The 22,885-nt window shown below is 35.2% G+C and overlaps 1 protein-coding gene across 3 annotated transcripts in view; it reads left to right on the plus strand.

Annotated features, from left to right (window-relative positions):
- Window positions 1-631: 631 nt before the first annotated feature.
- The window catches only part of LOC136041334 (ubiquitin-protein ligase E3A-like), a 55,021-nt gene continuing 32,767 nt past the window's right edge, over window positions 632-22,885 (plus strand). Inside the window, exons 1-3 of one of the 3 annotated variants that reach the window (XM_065725974.1) lie at window positions 632-690; window positions 7,176-7,311; window positions 9,052-9,226. In XM_065725974.1, the coding sequence (XP_065582046.1) occupies window positions 7,189-7,311; window positions 9,052-9,226 (298 nt within the window). In that variant the 5' untranslated portion in view covers window positions 632-690; window positions 7,176-7,188. Of the gene's footprint in view, window positions 783-7,175; window positions 7,312-9,051; window positions 9,227-22,885 lie in introns of all 3 variants that reach the window. The other 2 variants (XM_065725984.1, XM_065725968.1) reach the window with 2 other exon arrangements.

Below are 22,885 nucleotides of genomic sequence, written 5' to 3' on the forward strand. Positions count from 1 at the left end.
AAAGTGGCTATCTCAGAATTTTTATCCGGTGACTCTGGGGGAAAAAATGAGCATGGGAGGGGGCCTAGGTGCCCTCCGATTTTTGTTCACTTAAAAACGACACTAGAACTTTTAATTTCAGTTAGAATAAGCCCTCTCGTGACATTCTAGGACCACTGAGTCGATACGATCACCCCTGGAAAAAGAAACAACAAAAAAACAAAAAAGAAATAAACACGCATCCGTGATGTGTTTTCTGGCAAAAAATGCGAAATTCCACATTTTTGTAAGTATGAGCTTGAAACTTCTACAATAGGGTTCTCTGATACGCTGAATCTGATGGTGTAATTTTCGTTAAGATTATATGACTTTTAGGGGATTTTCCTCCTATTTTCTAAAATAAGGCAAATTTTCTCAGGTTCATAACTTTTAATGGATGAGACAAAACTTGATGATACTTATATGTTTAAAATCAGCGTTAAAATTTGATCCTTTTGATGTAACTATTGGTATCAAAATTCCATTTGTTAGAGCTTTAGTTACTATTGAGCCAGGTCGCTCCTTACTGCAGCTCGTTACCACGAACTGTTTGATTTAGTATTTTTTCAGGATCCTAAGATTTTTTTTTTTTTTTTTTTGGTTAGTGGTAATACTGCCTTCTAGATTTGTTTTAATTTTAGAAGAAACAGAAACTATATAAGGACTACTAAAGTTTGTAGGCCTAATAATATTTCTCCTTGCACATGTTCCCCTTTCCTCCAATGTTCCCATACATAGTCTGAAATTAATATATTCATTCAATGGTAACCTTGCAGTTTACTATATAATTTAGCTATAATGGAAGTGAATATATCTCTTGATGCCTTTTAGTCATCACTTGATGAATATAGGCTATCACTTAATGCTCTTTTGTAAATCAGTAATTTCTATTGAAGCAAATTTCATTTTGAGCTCTTAAATTGCTAAAAGAGCTCAAGAAGACCATTTTCATTAAGATTTTAAAAAAATGTTTTCCTAGAAAACTGTCTAGTGAGAAGTAGGCCTAATTGCCATTTGTTGCTGATTTAGGAATAGTTTAATGATTATTATTTTCCTAGTTTTAATTATAAAATGTTATGTAGAAAAAAATGCAGAAATTCTTCTAAAGAGCCTGAAACTCCTCAAAAATGATGTCAGTGTATCTGTGATGTAAATTTTGATGGAGTTTAGATTCTTTTTAAAAATTCTGCAAATGTATTGCCTTAATAGCATTCTACTGTTATGACTAAGGAAAATGATAATTACTATTACTGAATCACTTATAAATAGCAATTTTCATCACCTTAAAGTTCCTTTAAACAAAATTGCCAGCATGGGAACCCATAAGCTGCCTTTTATGGGGGCTTACCTGACTGGCACTTCTTCTGCTATACAATAGAAATATCACCACAAAAATATAAGGCAGTATCATTCATCCAGGGGGCTGGCATCCCTGCCCCCCCCCCCCTTTATGGACACCTATGCTTGCCAGCAATATGGGCTAATCTTGTAAATATCAATTAGTGATGATAGTGACTCAGCTCATTGAGCAAGTCCTAAAAGTATGGCATGACTGGCTGCACCAATCTCTATTAATAGCCAAACTAGACAGTTTTTTTTAAACCATGTTTTACCTTTTGACAATTAGGCTATTGTCTGTTTTACTTTTTGGGGCTCCATTAAAGCTTCAAAACAGAATTTGCCCCAGAAATGATTATTGAACTATGAAAGAGCACAAGAAAAGGCATCAAGGTGTACATTCACCTTTATTCTTTCTAAATTATGCTGTAAACTACAAATCTACCTAGGCCTAGTCAATATACACAATTTTATAACTGATATAGAGATGGCAAACACAATAGGCCTACTTGATTTTGTTTATACTGTTTTGAAATAATTAATTCACTCACAAATATAACATCTCCCCCTCCCTTGATGGTCCAAAAATAGCCTTGCCCAAAGAATTTATAAAACTACTAGCTGTTGGGGTGGTGCTTTGTGCCACCCCAACACCTAGTTGGTGGGGTTGCTTTGCACCCCCCAAGCCCCCCCCCCCCCTGTGTGCATTAGTTGTTGCACGCCATATTAGTTATGTGCCATTGTAGTTGTGTCCCACCTGGGAATATAGATATATATATATATATATATATATATATATATATATATATATATATATATATATATATATATATATATATTTATATATTCTTTGCTGTCCCATTGTCTGTACATATAAATAGATTGTCAGGTTTACCAACTCTTGAACATGCAACATATAATTGTCCATGGGAAAAACAATCTATATTTAGATCTATACCTCATTATTCTAATGATTGCCCTTGAGCTTTGTTGATGGTGATTGCTAATCAAACATTCCCTGTGTCCCCATCATCATTTATATATCCCCCCTGTGCCCCATGTGCAATGGGGATGAACAAATCTAGGGGACCAGAAGAAATACACCCCTGGCTTTTTAAGAAATGTTAGAATCTCTTACTTGTCCTCAATCTGACCTTTTCCAGCTATCCCTCCTAAGTAGGTAATTACATCCTAATTAGGGAATGTTGTATGTTACTGCAGTCTACAAGAAAAGGACCCTAAGACTGCATTGAAAACCACCCTTCATCAACATTGTTTCTGTAAAAAGTGGCTATAAAATTGGTTGAAAATTTTTGGAGCAAAGTCATCCTTCAGTACTTTGAGGCCTTAGAGCTGCCAGATCTGTTGGCACTAAGCTGTATCTGTAACATCTGTGGCACACACCATTAATTGGTAAACATATATCCATTGGTATGACTCTTCTAAATTTAGAAGAGTCATGGGTTTCATGGGTTTCTAATCATAAAATTTAAAGCCAAAGCTGATGATACTTCAGTTATACAAGATTTTATTCCAGACAGAACAAAGGTTGTCAGGGTTTTCAAGTCTCTTGGCATTTCTGAAGTCTACTCCAACTGTCTGATGCAGTGCTCCTCAGGGTTTGGTTCTTGGACCACTCCTCTTTAAATTACATATAAATCATACCCAAAATCTTTGAACAGACAGTCTTTACAGAGATGATTTGGAACTAGTTGGTAAAGCAGCCACACTTTCTGACATGAAATCTATTTAGAATGAATTGGAAAGTCTTTCAAAATGGGTTGATGCATTGCTTCTTCCATTCAATGTTGGAAAATACATTGGATGATTCACTTTGGTACTATTGAACATCTATATTATCACCTTCAAGGTAACCTCCTTGAAGGTGATAAAGGTGATAATCTCTTTCTGAAGTACCTGCAGAAAGAGATCTATAGTAATTGCTAATAATAATAATTTATTTCATGCCTACCTGGTAGAAAGCACAAGGAGAGCAAAAAGAGAAAACAGAAACAAAACAATACAAGTACAACATAAACTGTTAGACAAAAGAAAACAAAAACCAAGGACTGAATTGGCAGGTCAGTAGATGAAAAAAGCCAAGACTATAAGCAGCATTTTGGAAAACCTTTTTCCTATGCTTTTCAAGCAAAATAGTAAAATCAGTAGCACAACTTAAGGAAATAGTTCTTCTTCTTGAATTTGGATGTAAATATAGCAGAAATTTACACTTTAGCAATACTCCCATGGGGTTTTGATGTTATATCTTATAGTGTTAGTATTGGATAATATGGCTGCTTTATGCATTTGTTAAAGTCTAGTGGATCTATGCATAATCAAACACTTCCATCTCTTTTCTCTACCATTACCATTGATTTGGTCCAATCCATGGCTTCAGTAACCTTTTTGATTGTACCACCCCTCTCCACAAGTGTCAGCTCCTACTGCAGTTTACTGTTCATTCCTTTGGGAGCTCTTTGGGCAGGATATGTAGATGGTACTGAAATATCCTTCAGATTGATGTTGGTTGTTCATTATGAGCATTACAATTGCTTCATTTTTCTTGTACTTCTGATTATTAACATACAAGAGTACCGTATCATCTTTTTCTGGGATTGTAGCTCTTTGGGCAGGATATGTAGATGGTACTGAACCATCCTTCAGATTGATGTTGCATTAACCCTCCAGAAAAACAATACCATCAAAGACTGTGTTGCACTGGTCTTATATACAGGCGTTGGATTACTTGAAACAAACAGGAAGCTGGTTGTTCATTGCAAGGGTTACAATTCCATTGTAACATACAAAGGGAACATGCAATTCATGTTCATACAAGAATACTGTATCATCTTTTTCTGGGATTGTGCCTGTTTGTTGGATTTCTCAGCTTTCATACTCACAATCTTACTCCAACAGACTTTTGCAAGATGATTTTGCATTTTGAAGTGGGAGCAAGTTTTTGTCTTTGCTGGGCAAACGTGTTTAGCTGAATAGGCTCCACAACAGAAGTAGCATTTTTTACTTTTGGAGCATTGCTTGAGGAATTCTCTCTTACTGTAGAAGTAACTTCAGGGTAAGCTGCAAGTAACAGTATCTATTTCCTGTTTAATAGGCATAGATTTACTTCTGCTAACATACTTTAACTAAGCTTGGGTTGTTCTGTGAGCTCTTCATTTTGTTATAGCATTTTCTAAAATCAAAGAATCCTGTTTGTCCAGGAGTATTTCCCTTACTGCTTCATTTCTTATTCCACTGACAGTTTGATCACAAATCATGTCATCATCTTCCTTGTAAGGGCAAGGTTTGGCTAATATCTTTAAGTCAGTAATATACTTTTCCAAGCTTTTGCCTTCTAACTGCTTTTGAAACAAAACTAGAAAAGAGAATATTTTTCTTTGGGCTAGCATATTTCTGGGATTTTGCTGGGAGAGGCTTTATTTTATGGGTATAACTATCCTTAAATTCGACACTATTGGATATTCCTCTGCTCTTTTCTCCTACCCAAATTAGAAGGTAAGCACACATAGAGAAGGTAAGAGTTGTTATTATTTCCCAAATTGATTTCATTCTTTTGCAAGGGAACTAGAGTCTCAATTTATAGTAGGCTATTAAACATCCCTGGTAAATTGAAAGATCCCATTCCTGACACCATGTATAGAGCATGGCACAAGTGCAAGCATGATATAAACACACACAGGGTACTGAGGCACAAGCTTACCAGGATGTTGCACATGCTAGTAACTAAGTTTAGATTGAAAACCAAACTGGTCTCACTCATGATTAATGTGCTTTCAATAAATGACAATGACACCTAATAGAAAATCTTACACAAATTGCATGCACCATAATCAAGACATAAAAGCTAATAAAAGCTGCTGTTAAATTTTCTTTGGTAAAACATGCTAAGCAGCTTAGGATATTTATAATAAACATCATAATTCATAACATTAACAACATTTATAATAATCAAGCCAAAGTGACCTAGAAATGAGAGTTGAAGGTGCTGTGCCATTAATTTTATCATTGAAAATCTCTCTTTGGAAAATCAATACCACTATAAGGGATTTTATGTCTGTGTAGTTTAAGACCTAATTTTTTTTTCTTTCAATTTAAAAAAATATGATCCAAGGTTATTCTACTGCAGGAAATTAAATACTTAACCAGAACTTGACATGGTTCTTAATTTTTTGTATGGTCCCTTGTAATGAGCATGGTAAATTGGAAAACATGATCGCGAACGAACATGAACTAATGGCATGCCTGCCTCCTTGGCTTTTTTTTTTCAAACATATCATCCTTTTCATGAAAATAAATATTTTTGCACGCTCGTAATTCACGAAAACACATTTGCACTAAGGAGATTATGCAGTTTATGCAGAAGATTATGATAAAACATTTTTAGTTGGTTCCTTGTAATAAAAAAAAAACACTCTTGAACAAAAAAGATTATGTAGTACTTTTGCACATGACAGCAGAAAAACTAGAGTACTCAAGAACAGAGGCCAATTTGCCTTTTGCCATTCTGTTTTGGAACCCTTATAGGTACAATTAACCAGGGAATAACTTGATAGGCACTTCATTAGGTGGCAGAATCATCCAAGTTGTAAGACCTTAGATTTCATACCAAACTCCTGGAAAAGATCAAGAATATCTTTCACATGAAATTGATTAGCTGAATCACCTTGGCAGTTTGGAGTTGCTTACCAGCTAAAGGAATAGCCCACAAATCAGATTTGGTGTATTTTTATATTAATTTCAACTCTCCCTCAGAAGGAAACTGTAAAATTCTGAATACAACTTTAAAAATTATAAAATATTTGCTTATATCATTCTGCAAAGCAATTCACTTTACTTTGAAGTTCAGAAGAAATGCCTCAATACAAATTAGAAAAGCCCAAATAGACAAATTGAAAAACAAAGAACTGTCAATTTGAATCGACATTAAAAGAAATACCAAGAATATTTTTAGTAAATATATTCTGCCACCCTTTGTTTGTCATTAATTGGAATAATTTACATTCTAGTTTACCAAAGACAGAAATCTTAGCAAAATACCCTCTCTGCCTTGACATAGATATGTGAAGTCTAACTAATAATTGTCTTGTCCTCAACGACATGGTAAATTGTTCTTGGTGTTTTCTTCCTAAATAAAAATTGACCCATTTCAGCACACAAAATTTGGTGCAATCCAGAAGTAGTATAAGTAAGCTATTTGGAAATCTCTTGAAATTGAATTCTGAATGACAAAGTAGGAGATGTATTTTCAGAAAATGATGCTAAATATTCGACTGGTTGATTATGCGTTTCTTTGAATAAATAGAGCTGTTTCCTCTTGAAGTTGGGGTTGGATTCCCTTCTTCGTTAATGCTATGGCTTTTCACTGTAATTGGAACAGCTGTATATTCAGGAAGCACAGGAATTGTGGTATTGATGGTAAGTTGTATCATTAAGTAGAGGACTCTTTCATTATTGGCAGTAAGGATTACCCTTGATTGTTTCACATCAAAGAGGCACCCCTTGACAGTAGGAATGACTCAATGCAGTGTTCTTGGGCTGAAACTTTGCCTGTAGTTTAAAACCTTTGTAACTATAGTGAAATCCTTTGTATTTGCAAAATATAAAAATATGCATTTGTAGTCCATTATTTTGAATTTCTTGTGGAGAGAACACTTATACCATTTTTATATTTATCAAGTCCCCCCCCCCCCTTTCCAAGCTGCTGGTTCATTTCCTATCATTCCTGAGCTTATGCATTCTTGTGCTTAACTTTGAATTCTTTAACTTGTATTTTCGTTTGATCAGTTTTGTAATATTTTTAGTAATCCAATTATTATGGAAATTGACGAAGAAAAGAAAGCTGCTGCCAGAAAACTAATTCAGAAATACTACTACCAATTAACTGTTGGCTGTGGAAATATTCAGTGTGAAAACGAGCATTGTGCATCGAGTGGAAAAGTAATCATGCATTACTATCATTATTATTGTTATTATATATTTTTATATTTATTACCCACAAACATACAAAAGTATAAACAGTGGAGTACAGAGAAAAAATTAATAAACAAGCAAAACAAAAGTGGACTTGTAACTCAACAATAGCAAGCTCAACCAAGCTAATATAACAATGAAAAACAGTATAATAAAATAGACTAACAATTCAGTAGAACAGACGAAGTAAAGCTATATCGATAATTAGAAATATTTACAAACACAGTATAGACTGCTGCTCATGTTTTGCATTCATCGTAATTTATTTTTAACCCACAAAGATAACACTATGGAGAAAAGAAAAATGAGACAAAATTAACAAAACATCAAAAAACTAAACACTCATCCTACCTCAGGGAGAAGAAAACGGTCATATAATAAGTTATTGATGGTGGTTTTATTTGTTTTTAGTTGAGTGTTTTTTTTATCTTTGTTTCTGTTTTGCTGAGAACGCTTAGTTTGCATACAGGCGAAACATCTGCATTGATTTAGTCTTTCATCTTTTCTTTCTACTGGCTGAAATCTTGTTTGTGGTCTTTTCATTGAGTTTTACCTCTCTTTGTTGTATACTTCCTAGCATTATTTGGTTTTCTTTAATTTTTGGCTGACCCAAGATAACGTTCGAAATAATGTTTCAACTTTTTCTTTTTATTTCTTTTTTTTTTGTAACCTAAGTGTCAAAGCTATTGAACATGTGGTATGACATCCCCTGTTAGGATTTTTGGATTCTGATATTTTTACAATTATTTTTGAAACAAGATGAGATATCTAGGTAATATTTAGTTTTCAAAAAAGAAAATAAATCTATTGTATCCTGAAATAGACATTTTCTTTTGTACTGGTCAATCAAAACAGCTCATTCTGTTAAATTTCGGACGGTTTTGGCAACTCCATTTTTAACAAAATATTTTAGGGTCATACTTGACTCTATGGTTAACAAGGTATGCTTGAAGTATATGCCATTTAAAAACCTTCCTATTGTTAATGGTACTATTTTCTCTGTTTTCATAAGATTAACTCAGAAATAATAGCAACGAGCTTATATAAAGCATCTTGCAAAGAGGGGTCTCTGGCTGTTGAAATAGTTGTCACACAATTGTTGCAATAAGAATTTCTATTATTTTTCAGTTAACTGGTAGTTTTATCCATATCAACTGAAAATATAAGATATTTTTTCTTTTTAATACATTCTGTTGAAAAAATTAGATAATGAAGACAAAAATTTGGGTATACCAGTTCCTTAAATTGTTGCTTTATCAAGTTTTCTATTTTCATGATTTTACTGACTAAATTAATGGACAATATCTTGTCTGTACTCTAGAATAACCAGTGTGCAAAGAACGCTAGTGCCCATTTTTAAAAACAGTCAAAATAATTTTCAAATCAGATTCCCTATGAAATGCTATTTATCTGAAATACAGTCCTCCTGAGTATGTGCCTCAAATTTGGTGGCTTCGCGGGAGGAGGGATCTTGGGTCCAGAACCCCTTCCCTCCTCAAATATAGAAAATTACATATAAATATTGGGGCTTTGAAATTTGAAAATCAATATTGTGTTTGTTGTCCTTTCCCTCTAAACGTCACTTAAAACCCTCAGAATTGGGATTCAGGCTACTTTCTTGACCAAATTGCCCCCATTTCTCACACCTCTGTGTATAACGGAATCCAATTTATAATGTATATTTATCAAGAACGATTTCCTCTCCAGGTGCCTAAATTATCAGCCAATCAAGCTGCAGCTCAGGGCTTAGTCCTGTTTACTAGAAAAGCAAAACTGTGCAATATAGATCCATCTGAGGCAGCACTAACTTATGCAATGGACCATGATATTGATGGACCTTTAACTGGCAAAAAAGGAAAAAGTGGAGTCACACACAGCATCTGTAAGTCCTTTGAAAGTTTTTATCTGTTTATTAATTACATACTATTTTGTTCCCTGGGTTTGAACAGTTCTGTCTCTATGTAAAAAAGGACGTTGTTGCATCTTCTGTCAGGTTTGTATCCTTTTTTGTTACAAGTTTTAGGGTTTTAACCTAGTCCTTGGAAAAAAAAAAATCTATTTTAAAAAGAAAACCATGCTGATCAGAAACGAGAAGTTTCTCAGAGATTAATCTTATTTTTGAGAAGCAGTAGTAATTTTTAGTGTCAAAAGTCATATCTGATTCCTCTAGTATTTTCCTCCACCTATCAACGTTGTTTGTTTTCAAAAGCCCCAAGTATTCAAGCTAATGAAAAACTACTTTGCTCTGAATCACAAAACCTTGTCCAATGTGTGTTGATATTTTTTAAGCTGCATCATCCACACAGTGTTGTTACTAGGCAAAATGTTTGGGGGGGGGCAAGAGATTTTACCAACTGGCTGGTCATTTTTACCGACTGTTTTGTGTCAATAATTAGCATAATGTCTATTTGAATATAATACATAAAGTCACTGCAAGAGTCGATGAAACCGCTGCATTTACCAACCGAGATTGAGATTTCGGTACATATCATGTCACTATTTTAATGGTGTTTATTTAACCAAATGGATAATTGTAACACCATCTGTAAAATCACGACAGGAGTCAGTAAAACTGCTGGGTTTACCGACCAAGTTCGAAATTTATGTAGATGACGTGTCAGTATTTTCGCGGTCTTTGCTGAATCTGACAAAGAATTTTAGCGGCGTCGGGAAAACCGACCTCTTTTTTTTACCGGTTGACCAAAAACATCGAGGGGACCCCCCCCCCCCCCCCCCTACGTGACGGCCCTGGATGCAACAGCATTAAGGTATTGTTAGACAGGACAGAATATAAAGCAGGATTGATCAAAGTTTTTAGGCCTGAAAACTTTTGACCATTTCTGCTCAGGCCTGAAAAATTCTGGATAGCCCACTCTCATTCAATACGCTTCTCTTCACCATCTTCATCATTCATCATTCAAAAATGCATTTTTGTCCGGTGCTTAAGCTGTGGATGACTCTCGGACTCCCTTATACACTCTGGGTATGCATTCCAAACTGGTGCGCCTATGTGTCTTGTCACATGTCCTGATAGCGTTTTATTCCTCACCTCGTTATTCAGATCATTTCCATGTTGGTTAAAATATTGATGGTAAAATGAATCATGTTTAAAATAACTTCTAAAAACTTGAGGTCCTAAATTATTGAAGCATCTGCGTATCCCTAATTTTACCTTTATTCAATAAATTCAACTTTTTGAAAATACTTAATGTGCTATCAGTTCCTCGGTCATAATTTCCAATAATCCGAACAGCTTTGTTTTGCTGTACCTGTACTCTCTTATAATTTGTGTAAAAATCACTCGCCCATATCTTACATCCATAATTAATATAAGACGATACTAACGAATGGTACAATGACGGCAGTACTTTAGTTGGAAAAAATATTTACGTTTACGCAGCATCCCAACACCTCTTGACACTTTACATGAAATTACATCACTATGTTTTTTCCAGCTGAGTTTACTGTCCATTATAAATCCCAGATATCGAGTTTCTTGAACTTCCGCTAGAGTACTTCCATTATGTATTATAGCCCTTTGAGAAATGGTAGGTGATGTTCCCATTCTAGTGAATGTCATAAAATTTTTTTAGGTTGTATTTATTGCAAACTGACTTAGAGAGACGAATGTATGCAGTCCTTTTATGCTTCATTAGCATAAAAGGACTAATGTCCTTTTATCAGTAAGTTTATTGAGAGTCTTTCCTGTAACTCAATAATAATAATTGAAAACAATTTCATTTTGTTACATTATTATTCATTATCTTTGTGCAATCATTTGCATGAAGACCAACTTCACTGCAGTGCACAAGTGTGTAGCCCCTAGACTGTGCCGAACAATGTGCATGCCTTGCTTACATGTAACTCTTTGTGGTAGAAGAGAAATTCCTGAATAATGGAACTTAGAAGCCTGCGACTGCCTGGCTCATAAAGGTCAACTATGTAAAATCTTGTCATTAAAGTCTCTGTAGCTGTAGATACCGTGTACCAAATTTCAAGACAATACAGGCACTTTAATGGGGAGGATTGATGGGGCTAAAAATTCGTCTATGCCTCTGAAAATTCATCTCCGCTGTCACCTTGGACCAAGAAACTTGCCTCTTAAGTTTACAGCTGATTGGACTACTTTTGTGCTAAGCCTGAAGAAAAGAATTACGCCCCTATAAATCATAATTCTTATGTCCCATTGGCCCATGGTAACCGCTTGATAAATTTCAAACCTGTCTGTGAAAAGAAAGCCTGTCTACCTTTTTGCTCAAAAGCCTATTATAGAGACCACTGGCCCGCTTGAGTTCTGTATTCATACCAATTGTAAATCCGCGTGGGATTCTGGTTCGAACAAAGTACAACATGCCTACGTCAGTGCTAAAAGGCAGGTGGTTGGAGGGTAGGACTGATTTTGATTCCCCAATTCTACCAATTAAAAATCCTTGCAGGATTTTTATTTAGACAAAGTGCAACATGTCTATCTCTCTGCTAAAAAGTTGACCACGGAAGTGTTAGGGGGATGCTAGAAGGGCCAAAGGACTAGTATATGTCTTCAAAATTGTGGAGCGAATATCCTTGCACAATTCTGCTTCAAACTAGGTACAATGAGCCTACATTTGTGCTAAATGTTGACAGTAAGAGGATGGGGAGGATGAAAGTGGGGCTGCGGGCCCACTTTGTACCTTCAGTCATAGAAAATTGATCCTCCCATTAAAAAAATGTTCTATGTATCTAACCTCAGTAGCCATTCCTTTTTTTTTCAATAGGCACTACAGCAATGAATCGCCCCTTGAAGTTTCGAATGGCATATTACATGACCAAAATTTTGCACGAACAAATTGATGTCATGAATCTTGATCTGTTTATCAAGGATTATTGTTCAATGTTAAAAGGAAGTTGTGTCTATGTTGAATTTCTTGCCGCAAGAAAGAATTATCGCTGCTAAGAAAGTAGCAAATATGCCGCAATTCTTCTGCATCAGTCCAAAACGCAAAAATCGAACTGAGAAATTCAAGTAAAGTCACAAACAGAAATTGCTTTTAATAGCAAGTGGAAGTACTTTCGAAATTTTGCGAAATTGCTTCCTTACTCTGACTCTTAAGCTTTTCAACTGAGTATTTTACGAATATATTATAATGATGGGGCCAGGGAACCACCCCTGCCTATCTCCTAAAACCAAACTTTCTATATGAAAGCAGGGACAAGGTTCGAAGGAACGAAAGCTTGACAGAATATCTATAGACAGTCCTCTATAATATAGACCATAAAGCTCCATAGCTCACCCAATTGGCCCCAGGCAAGAATTTTATGCAGCTTTCCAAAATATAGTGTCATTTTTTGTCAATCTTGCCTGAGGTATACATCTCGTAAAAACCGCAGGAGTTAGACCCTTACCGCCTTCTTGCAATAAAAAGAAAGAAATCAGCAGTACAAGAAAAAAAAAGTAGGACAACACAAATAAATAATGACGAAGACCATGAATACAGGACAACACATCTATATTAGTAACTAGCTGTTGGGGTGGCGCTTCGCGCCACCCCAACACCTAGTTGGTGGGGGCGCTTCGCGACCACCCCCGCGCGCGTAAGTCGTTATGTGCAATATTAGTTACGCGCCATTGTAGTTGTGTCACTGTGTCCCACTTGTGGATATAGATAAAAGAGAAAAGATTTCTCTTTTCGTTATAGATATATATGTTTTTAACCAGTGCTGCAACAAGTACTCCAAATTTTTACTTAAGTATCAAGTATTAAGTACTCATTGTTTTTTTTACTTAAATATCAAGTAATAAGTACTTTCCAAATTCTTACTTAAATATCAAATATCAAGTACTTGCCAAAATTGTACTTAAGTATTACTTCAAGTACTACTTCAAGTATTTATTTTATTTATATATATATATATATATATATATATATATATATATATATATATATATATATATATATATATAGCTATAAATATGTATATATATATATATATATATATATATATATATATATATATATATATATATATATATATATATATATATATATATATATATATATATATATATATATATATATATATATATATATATACATATATATATATATATATACATATATATATATATATATATATATATATATACATATATATATATATATATATATATATATATATATATATATATATATATATATATATATATATATATATATATATATATATATATATATATATATATATATATATATATATATATATATATATATATATATATATATATATATATATATATATATATATATATAAATAAGTTGTCTGTGTGTGTGTGTCGAGTGACGTCATGTTTCTGTGTCGACTGACGTCAAGTTTGTCGACTAACGAAATTACAGACCGGGACATCGGGACACAAATGACGACCGGGACACAGGGACATCTATCTATCTATCTATATAAAAATAAGTTGTCTGTGTGTGTGTCGAGTGACGTCATTTTTCTCTGTCGACTGACGTCATGTTTGTCGACTGACGAAATTACAGACCGGGACATCGGGACACAAATGACGACCAGGACACCTGGACATAGGGAATATAAATGACGACCGGGACACTCAAAGAGAAAGCGACCGGGACACAAGGAATGTTCGATTAGCAATCACCATCAACAAAGCACCGGGACACAAATGACGACCGGGACACAGGGAATATAAATGACGACCAGGACACTCAAAGAGAAATTACAGACCGGGACACAGGGAATATAAATGACGACCGCGACACTCAAAGAGAAATTACAGACTGGGACACTGGGACACAAATGACGACCGGGACAAAGGGAAACAACAATACCGGGGACGCCGGGGGATATATAGATGACGACGGGGACACAGGGAATGTTCGATTAGCAACCATCAACAAAGCTCAAGGGCAATCATTAGAATAATGAGGTATAGATCTGAATACAGATTGTTTTTCCCATGGACAATTATATGTTGCATTTTATATATATATATATATATATATATATATATATATATATATATATATATATATATATATATATATATATATAAGTAGATAATAAAGTAGATAGTCTTTTTACATAAATTATCACTGGAAGACCGAATCCGAGAAGGCACATCTATTAAACCGAATCGAGCAATTATTTTTCTGTTTTGGTGCCATCTAAGAAGCCGGAGGAGGAATTTGCAATATCTGAAATAAGCCGCACATAGAGTATGAGGATTTTTCTTACGAGACCGATGAGCCACGCCTGATACAAACAAAAGCACAGGGGTCTAATAAGCGTTATAAATCATGCACAAACCGTTGCGATTGTAACGGCTTTTGTTTGGGGATATTTTCCGTCAGCGACGCGTAGGTTTTTCATGGCTTGATTCACTAGGGATGAAAAGGTAGTGGAAAGTGCTGAAATAAAACACAGACCAAGCCAACTAACTAAAGAAGAACATGACAGAATTGCAATCCCAGCAACGAATGGAGCGACCACACAAGGGCTATTAAAACAAATACACTCGCATTTAGACGCATTAACTGACGGTCCAATCTTAGGTAATTCATTGGTTAATATAGTAAAATTGTAAAGCAATCCACGGCGAGTCTGGGCAACAAGAAGAACGTCGTCTGCATATGCAACAGAAGACAAACCAATATTACCGTAAGAAACAGAACTTTTAAGGGGACGCAGGAACGATGCAAGCACACATTTAAATACACTAGAAGACACTACGGCAGAAGTTGCAACCTATCTATTTCTAGCCGCAGTTTTCACACCATGAAGTGGCAAAAACCATGAGACTAAGTCGAAAATCTTCTGAGAAAAAAGGAATAAAATAAGAGCTAAGAGCTCAAACGGAGATCAGCACCGCCGGTAGGGACTGTAAAGTCTAACGCCATAGTTTTTTTTTTTTTTTTTAAGAGCTCATATGGCACTTGTGACGAGGTCGGAAGAGCCAAGAGCTCATATGGCATGAGCTGTAGCAAAATTATAAGAATCAATAGATTAATTTGAAAGAAAGATCAGAGGCTTAATGCTGGTCGGCATTTAAAATAAGAGCTTTGAGACACAAGGTCCTTTTAAATATCAAAATTCATTAAGATCCAATCACCCTCTCGCAAGTTAAAAATACCTCATTTTTCTAATTTTTTCTCTCCCTTCATTCCCCCTCCCCAGATGGTTGAATCGGGGAAATCAACTTTATCAAGTTAATTTGTGCAGATCCCTGACACGCCTACCAATTTTATTGTCCTAGCACGTCCAGAAGTACCGAACTGGCCAAAGCACTGGACCCCCTAACTATCCCAAAGAGAGTGGATCCAGTCCGGTTTCGTCAATCACGTATATACGACATTTGCTTATTCTAACCACCAAGTTTCATCCCGATCTCTCCACTCTAAGCGTTTTCCAAGATTTCCGGTTTCCCCCTCCAACTCTCCGCCAATGTAACCAGAACTGGTCGGGGTTTAAAATAAGAGATCTGAGACATCAGTTCCTTCTTAATATTAAATAAAAAGAAACTAATTTTTTTAGCTGAAAGTAAAGAGCGACACTAAAACTTAAAACGAACAGAAATTACTCCGTATATAAAATGCGTTGTCTCCTCCGCAATCCCTCGCTCTTTACGCTAAAGCTTTTAATTGTTTTAAAAAGTAGAATTGTGGCAAAGAGTCAAACTTTAGCGTGAAGAGCGAGGGATTGCGGAGGAGACAACCCATTTTATATACGGAGTAATTTCTGTTCGTTTTAAGTTTAAATGTCGCTCCTTACTTTCAGCTAAAAAAATTAGTTTTTTTTTATTTAATTTCTGAACGTTTTTGAATTAATGCATGTTTGGTTTTGGCTCTCCCCACATAAATTATTAAAATGAAATTTGTATTTTAATTCTTTTTTTGGATAAATGGCTTTCTCTTAGTTTTGATCAGACGATTTTGAGAAATAAGGGGTGGAGAAGGAGGCCTAGTTGCCCTCCAATTTTTCGGTTGCTTAAAAAGGCAACTAGAACTTTTAATTTTTAACGAACGTTTTTATTAGTAAAAAATATACGTAACTTATAAATTAGCAACTTACGTAACAAACTTTCATAATCTTATATTTTTATTATGTATACAAGAGGGTTTGTATCCTCGTTAATACCTCGCTCTTTACACTAAATCTTAAGTTTTGTCCCAATTCTTTAAAAATGACCCCTGAATCAGAAAGGCCGTAGAATAAATAGTTGAAATTACTAAAAATACTTTAGCATAAAGAGCGAGGTATTTATCTCCTCCTAAATACCTCGCTCTTTATGCTAAAGTATTTTTAGAACCCCTCATATGCGTAATAATCTCTGTTCGTTTTAAGTTTCAATGCTACTCCTACCTTTCATTTGAAAAAACGTTTTCATGTTTTTTTTTCATTGTTTTCTTATAGTAATGCTAGAAAATCATGCGCCCTTTTCCTTGAATTTTTCTTCCCCCAAGACAGATTCCTCCAAGGAAAGATCCTCCAACATAGCCCCCTCCCATCAGCCCCACCCCCCAAACAAAATAAAATCCCCCTGAAAACGTCTGTGCACTTCCCAATAACCATTACTATATGTAAACACTGGTCAAAGTTTGTAACTTGCAGCCCCTCCCCCAGGGATTGTAGGGGAGTAAATCATCCCCAAATACATAGTTATTATGGTTTTCGACTATGCTGAACAAAATGGGTATCGCAAAATTTTGATCCGTTGACTTTGGGAAAAAATGAGCGTGGGAGGGGGCCTAGATGCCCTCCAATTTTTTGGTCACTTAAAAAGGGCACTAGAACTTTTCATTTCCGTTAGAATGAGCCCTCTTGCGACATTCTAGGACCACTTGGTCGATACGATGACCCCTGGGAAAAAGAAAAAAAAACAAAAAAAACAAACAAATAAACACGCACCCGTGATTTGTCTTCTGGCAAAAAATACAAAATTCCACATTTTTGTAGATAGGAGCTTGAAACTTCTACAGTAGGGTTCTCTGATACGCTGAATCTGATGGTGTGATTTTCGTTAAGATTCTATGACTTTTAGGGGGTGTTTTCCCCTATTTTCTTAAATAAGGCAAATTTTCTCAGGCTCGTAACTTTTGATGGGTAAGACTAAACTTGGTGAAACTTTATATATTTATATTTAAAATCAGCATTAAAATGCAATTCTTTTGATGTAGCTATTGATATCAAAATTCAATTTTTTAGAGTTTGGGTTACTATTGAGCCGGGTCGCTCCTTACTACAGTTCGTTACCACGAACTGTTTGATCAAATTTAAAAATACCTCACGAACGGTCACCTGCTCTTAAGTTAAAAATACTTCAATTTTTAATGTTTCCGAAATAACACCCCCTCCAACTCCCCCAAAGAGAGCAAATCCATTTCGGTTATGTCAATCACGTATCTAGGACTTGTGCTTATTCTTCCCACCAATTTTCATCCTGATCACTCCACTCTAAGCGTTTTCCAAGGTTTCCGCCCCCCTCCAAACCCCCCCCCCCCACTGGATCCGTTCGGGATTTAAAACATGAGATCTGAGTAACGAGGTCCTTCTAATATGAAATTTCATCCGATGAAATTCAAGATCCTATCACTCCTTCGTAAGTTAAAAATATCTCATTTTTTCTAATTTTTCAGAATTAACCCTCCCCCCAACTCCCCAAAAGAGATTGTATTCGTTCTTTTTATGTCAATCACGTATCTAGGACTTTTGCTTATTTTTCCCACTAAGTTTAATCCCGATCCGTCCACTCTAAGCATTTTCCAAGATTTTAGGTTTCCCCCTCCAATGTCATCTGATCCGGTCGGAATTTAAAGTAAGAGCTCTGAGACATGATATCCATCTAAATATCAAATTTAATTAAGATCCGATCTAATTTTTCCGAATTAACCGTCCTCCCATCCCCCCCAGATGGTCGAATCGGGGAAACAACTATTTCAATTTTAATCTGGTCTGGTCCCTGATATGCCTGCCAAATTTCATCGTCCTATCTTATCTGGAAGTGCCTAAACTAGCAAGACCGAAACTGACAGACCGACAGACCTACAAAATTTGCGATCACTGTATGTCACCTGGTAAATACCAAGTGCCACACAAAGTAATTTTTCTCTGGGGACAGAATATTTGGTTGAAGGTTGGCTTCAGTATGACTTATTTTGGAAAAGGGTTATTTCCAGGCTTTGGGCAAGCCATGGGTGGAAGTAGTTATAGGCCCTACTAAATGAAGGAAAACTCGACTTAAAACTTGAAACCCTCTCCCCCTCGCCCTATTTAGATATGGCTTGTGATGTCAGAGCTCGATATGAGCCCTGATCCTAGTCATCTTTAAACTAGCTTTCATTTGGATCCGTTGCTCCATTCGCAAGTTATACAAAATTAAACCAATAGCTTGACTTTTTTCAGCACTTAAACCCTCTCTCCCACGTTCTATTTGAGCTATGTTTTTCATCTCAAAACTTGATGCCTGTCTTAGGCACCTTTGGTTCAATATTCACTGAGATCCATCAATCTCTCGCAAGCTACACTGAATTAAGTGATAAACTCAACTTTTAATTAAGCTTGGGTCTCCATCCCAGAACTCAATGCATATCATACTCTTAGGGATCTTTATTCAATTTTCATCGAAATTCATCTCCATATGCAAGTTGCAGTGAATTAAATGAAAAACTCGAATGTTTTTTAGCACTTAAAGCCCCATCGCCCTAATTAAGCTCAATTTTAATCCAAATAGTTCAATTTCAATACAAATCAGCTATACTCGATTGCACAGACGGACGGACAGACAGACAGATCTCAAAAACCTATCTTGATGAATATTTTCCACTGTCCAAATAGGTGATGATACTTGCATGATGATATGCCATTGTTTTCCTTGTTTTGGATCCAATTAGCCAACATGGCTACCTAAGACGTTGTAAAATCCGTCCGTCCGTCTGTCTGTCTGTCCGTCCGTCTGTGCAATCACGTATAGGGGGAGAAACGTTGGTTTGATTTGGATGAAAATTTTGATGGCCAGATTTGGTGCCAAGGATCATGAGACACATCAAGTTGAAAAATGAAGACCCTAGCTCAAATAAAAGAGGGGGGAGAGGGCTTTACCTGCTAAAAACAGTTTTTCATTTAATTCAGAGGAACTTGCGAATGGAGTAATGGATCTGAATGAAAATTGAGCTAAAGAGGCCTAAGACCATGACACATATCAAGTTTTGAGATAATGACCCTAGCTTAAATATAACAAGGGGGAATGGGTTTTAATTCCTGAAAAATTTAAGTTTTATGTTTAATTTAGTATAACTTACAAATGGAGTAATGGATCCGAATCTAAACTAGATTAAAGATGCCTAAGATCAGGGCTCATATTAAGTTCCGGTATCAAAAACCCTATCTCAAATAGGGCGAGAAGGAGAGGGTTTCAAGTCTTCAAAAAGTTGAGTTTTCCTTTAATTTAGTAGGGCCTATAACTTATGAATGGAGTGACAAATCTGAAGTCAGATTCGTCTGAATACTGAATTTGCTGAAACGAATTTGACAAAATACCACTGCATTGGATCCTGCTAGAATTACCTAGACTTGTTTATTGCAGACAACATTTAGATGGGCAAAGATTCATAGCTTCAGTAGTTTTACCAATAATATGGTCCTGAAGATGATGAAATGGTAGAAATCTGGTTCAGTTGACGAGATGACAAAACTTAAACACTAATGTTTTAGAAATGTAAGACCAAATGGACTATAGTATGCAACATTTAGCACAAAATAAGGGATTTTAGCTCACTGTCGACCAGTAAACTGCGAAATAATTTCAATTTTCTTTGTTATTTAACTTTTAAACAAAAATTAAACCAAGAGTTAATAATACTATAATTTTTTTTTTTCAAGAACAAATACCTTATTTCATATCCAAAAATAGGGCATGGAGGTATATCTGACTTTACTCTAAATCTAAAGGGTGATGTTTTCTTGTACATTGCCAAAGCACAGACACACAAAAGATATATCTGAGTTTGCTCTAAATCTAAAGGTAATGTTTTCTTGTACATTGCCGAAGCACACACACACACAAAATTTTCGTGTCAAAGGTAAAGTATTTGAAAAACAAGTACATTAAAAGTATCTTAAGTAATAAGTATTTCGTAATCTTACTTAAGTATCAAGTAATAAGTACATCCTAGAGTTTTTACTTAAATACAAGTACAAGTAATGGAAAATTTTACTTAAGTAGTACTTCAAGTAAAAGTACTTCAAGTAAGTGACAGCACTGTTTTTAACAAAGTAAAACTTGCGAATATACAACATTCTTCTATGTCCCATTGTCTGTGCATATAAATAGATTGTCAGGTTTACCGACTCTTGAACATGCAACATAAAATTGTCCATGGGAAAAACAATCCGTATTCAGATCTATACCTCGTTATTCTAATGATTGCCCTTGAGCTTTGTTGATGGTGATTGCTAATCGAACATTCCCTGTGTCCCGGTCGCCATTTATATTCCAAGTATCCCGGTCGTCATTTGTGTCCCAGTGTCCCAGTCTGTAATTTCTCTTTGAGCGTCCCGTTCGTCATTTATATTCCCTGTGTCCCGGTCATCATTTGTGTCCCCGTGTCCCGGTCTGTAATTTATCTTTGAGTGCCCTGGTCGTCATTTATATCTCCCGGTCGTTATTTGTGTCCCAGTGCCCCAGTTTGTAATTTCTCTTCGAGTGTCCCGGTCGTCATTTATATTCCATGTGTCCCGGCTTTTAGTTTTCTTTTTCTCCTTTATTTTTCAGTTTTTTTCCTTTTTTTAGTTTTTTTCTTTTTCAGTTTTTAGTTTTTTTTAGTTTTTTTTATTAGTTTTTAGTTTTTTTCTTTTTATTTTTTTTTTTTGTAGTTTTTACCTTTTTTTTAGCTTTTTTTAGTTTTTTTTTTCTTTTTTAGTTTTTAGTTTTTTACCTTTTTTTGTTTTTTTTTTTAGTTTTTTAGCTTTTTTAGTTTTTTTAGTATTTTCTTTTTAGTTTTTTTTTGTAGTTTTTACCTTTTTTTGTTGTTTTCTTCTTTTGTATTAATGCTAAAGCCAAGGTTCAAACCTGGAGCCTCTCGGACATAGAACCTGAAACATAACGCTTTACCAACTCAGCTACTTCGGCTTGAATACATTCGTTTTGAGCAGCTTCCTCGGGTGTTGCCATTGTAGGTTCTTCAGTCATTTTACAATTAGAAATTTCTCTTTCAACGATCTTCTTACAATTAAAAATTTTGTCTTTGAACGATATTCTTAAATACCTGTGTCCTGGTCGTCATTTATATTCCCTGTGTCCCGGTCGTCATTTGTGTCCCGGTATCCCAGTCTGTAATTTCTCTTTGAGTGTCCCGGTCGTCATTTATATTCCCTCTGTCCCGGTCGTCATTTGTGTCCCGGTCTGTAATTTCTCTTTGAGTGTTTTTTCTTTTTAGTTTTTTTTTAGTTTTTTACCTTTTTTCTTTTTTAGTTTTCTTTTTCTTCTTTATTTTTCAGCGTCACTATGAAATACATATCGCCGTACCTTTGTTTTTTTAACTAAAATATGGTAGGCATTGATGACCTTATCCAAGTCAAAATCCCAAACCCAATCATCATCGCTATCATTTTCAGTTTTGATATGTTTTGACACTCGCTGTCCAGGTGGATTTTCATCTAACTGCGCGGTTTTGCGTTCTTCAGCCGCAAGCCTGTTTTCTTGCTGTTCTTGTGATTCCTCGGCACGCTTTCTTTTCTTACTTTCTCTATCAGCCGCAAGTTTTTTGGCATAGACTCTTTGAGCAGCTTCCTCGGCTGTTGCCATTGTAGGTTCTTCAGTCATTTTACAATTAAACATTTTTCCGTCCACGATCTTCTTACAATAAAAAATTTGTCTTTGAACGATTTTCTTAAATACTTTTAGCCTTCTTTTTTCACTTTCTCTTTTAGCAGCAAGTCTGGTTTCACGTTGCTCTTGTGATTCCTCGGCACGCTTTCTTTTCTTACTTTCTCTATCAGCAGCAAGTTTTTTGGCATAGACTCTTTGAGCAGCTTCCTCGGCTGTTGACATCGTAGGTTCTTCAGTCATTTTACAATTAAACATTTTTCCGTGAACGAATGTCTTAAATACCTTTAATGACGTCATCGTCATAATGACGACATGACGACCTGATGACATGACGTCACTCGACACACAGACAACTTATTTTTATATAGATAGATTACATTAACATTTTATTAACATGGGAAAGTAATTATTATGGGAACCTTTTGTTAAAAACCCAGTTTTTTTTAATACTATGATTTGTGTCTTGGAATTACACCTTTCAGTATTGAGAACAAATGTTTCAGATAGCTCAAGTTTCATTTCAAACCTGCCGAACATTTTTTTTTAAAGAATTCTCTTTGAAAAAGAAAAAGAAGAGGCTATGAAAATCTATTTTATCAGATTACTCCTTTTTGTATCTTTTGACTAGTTTTAACCAATTATAAATAAAAAAAAAAACTAATTTTTTTAGCTGAAAGTAAGGAGCGACATTAAAACTTAAAACGAACAGAAATTACTCCG

Source organism: Artemia franciscana, chromosome 2 (assembly GCF_032884065.1).
Source record: "Artemia franciscana chromosome 2, ASM3288406v1, whole genome shotgun sequence".
Taxonomy (NCBI): domain Eukaryota; kingdom Metazoa; phylum Arthropoda; class Branchiopoda; order Anostraca; family Artemiidae; genus Artemia; species Artemia franciscana.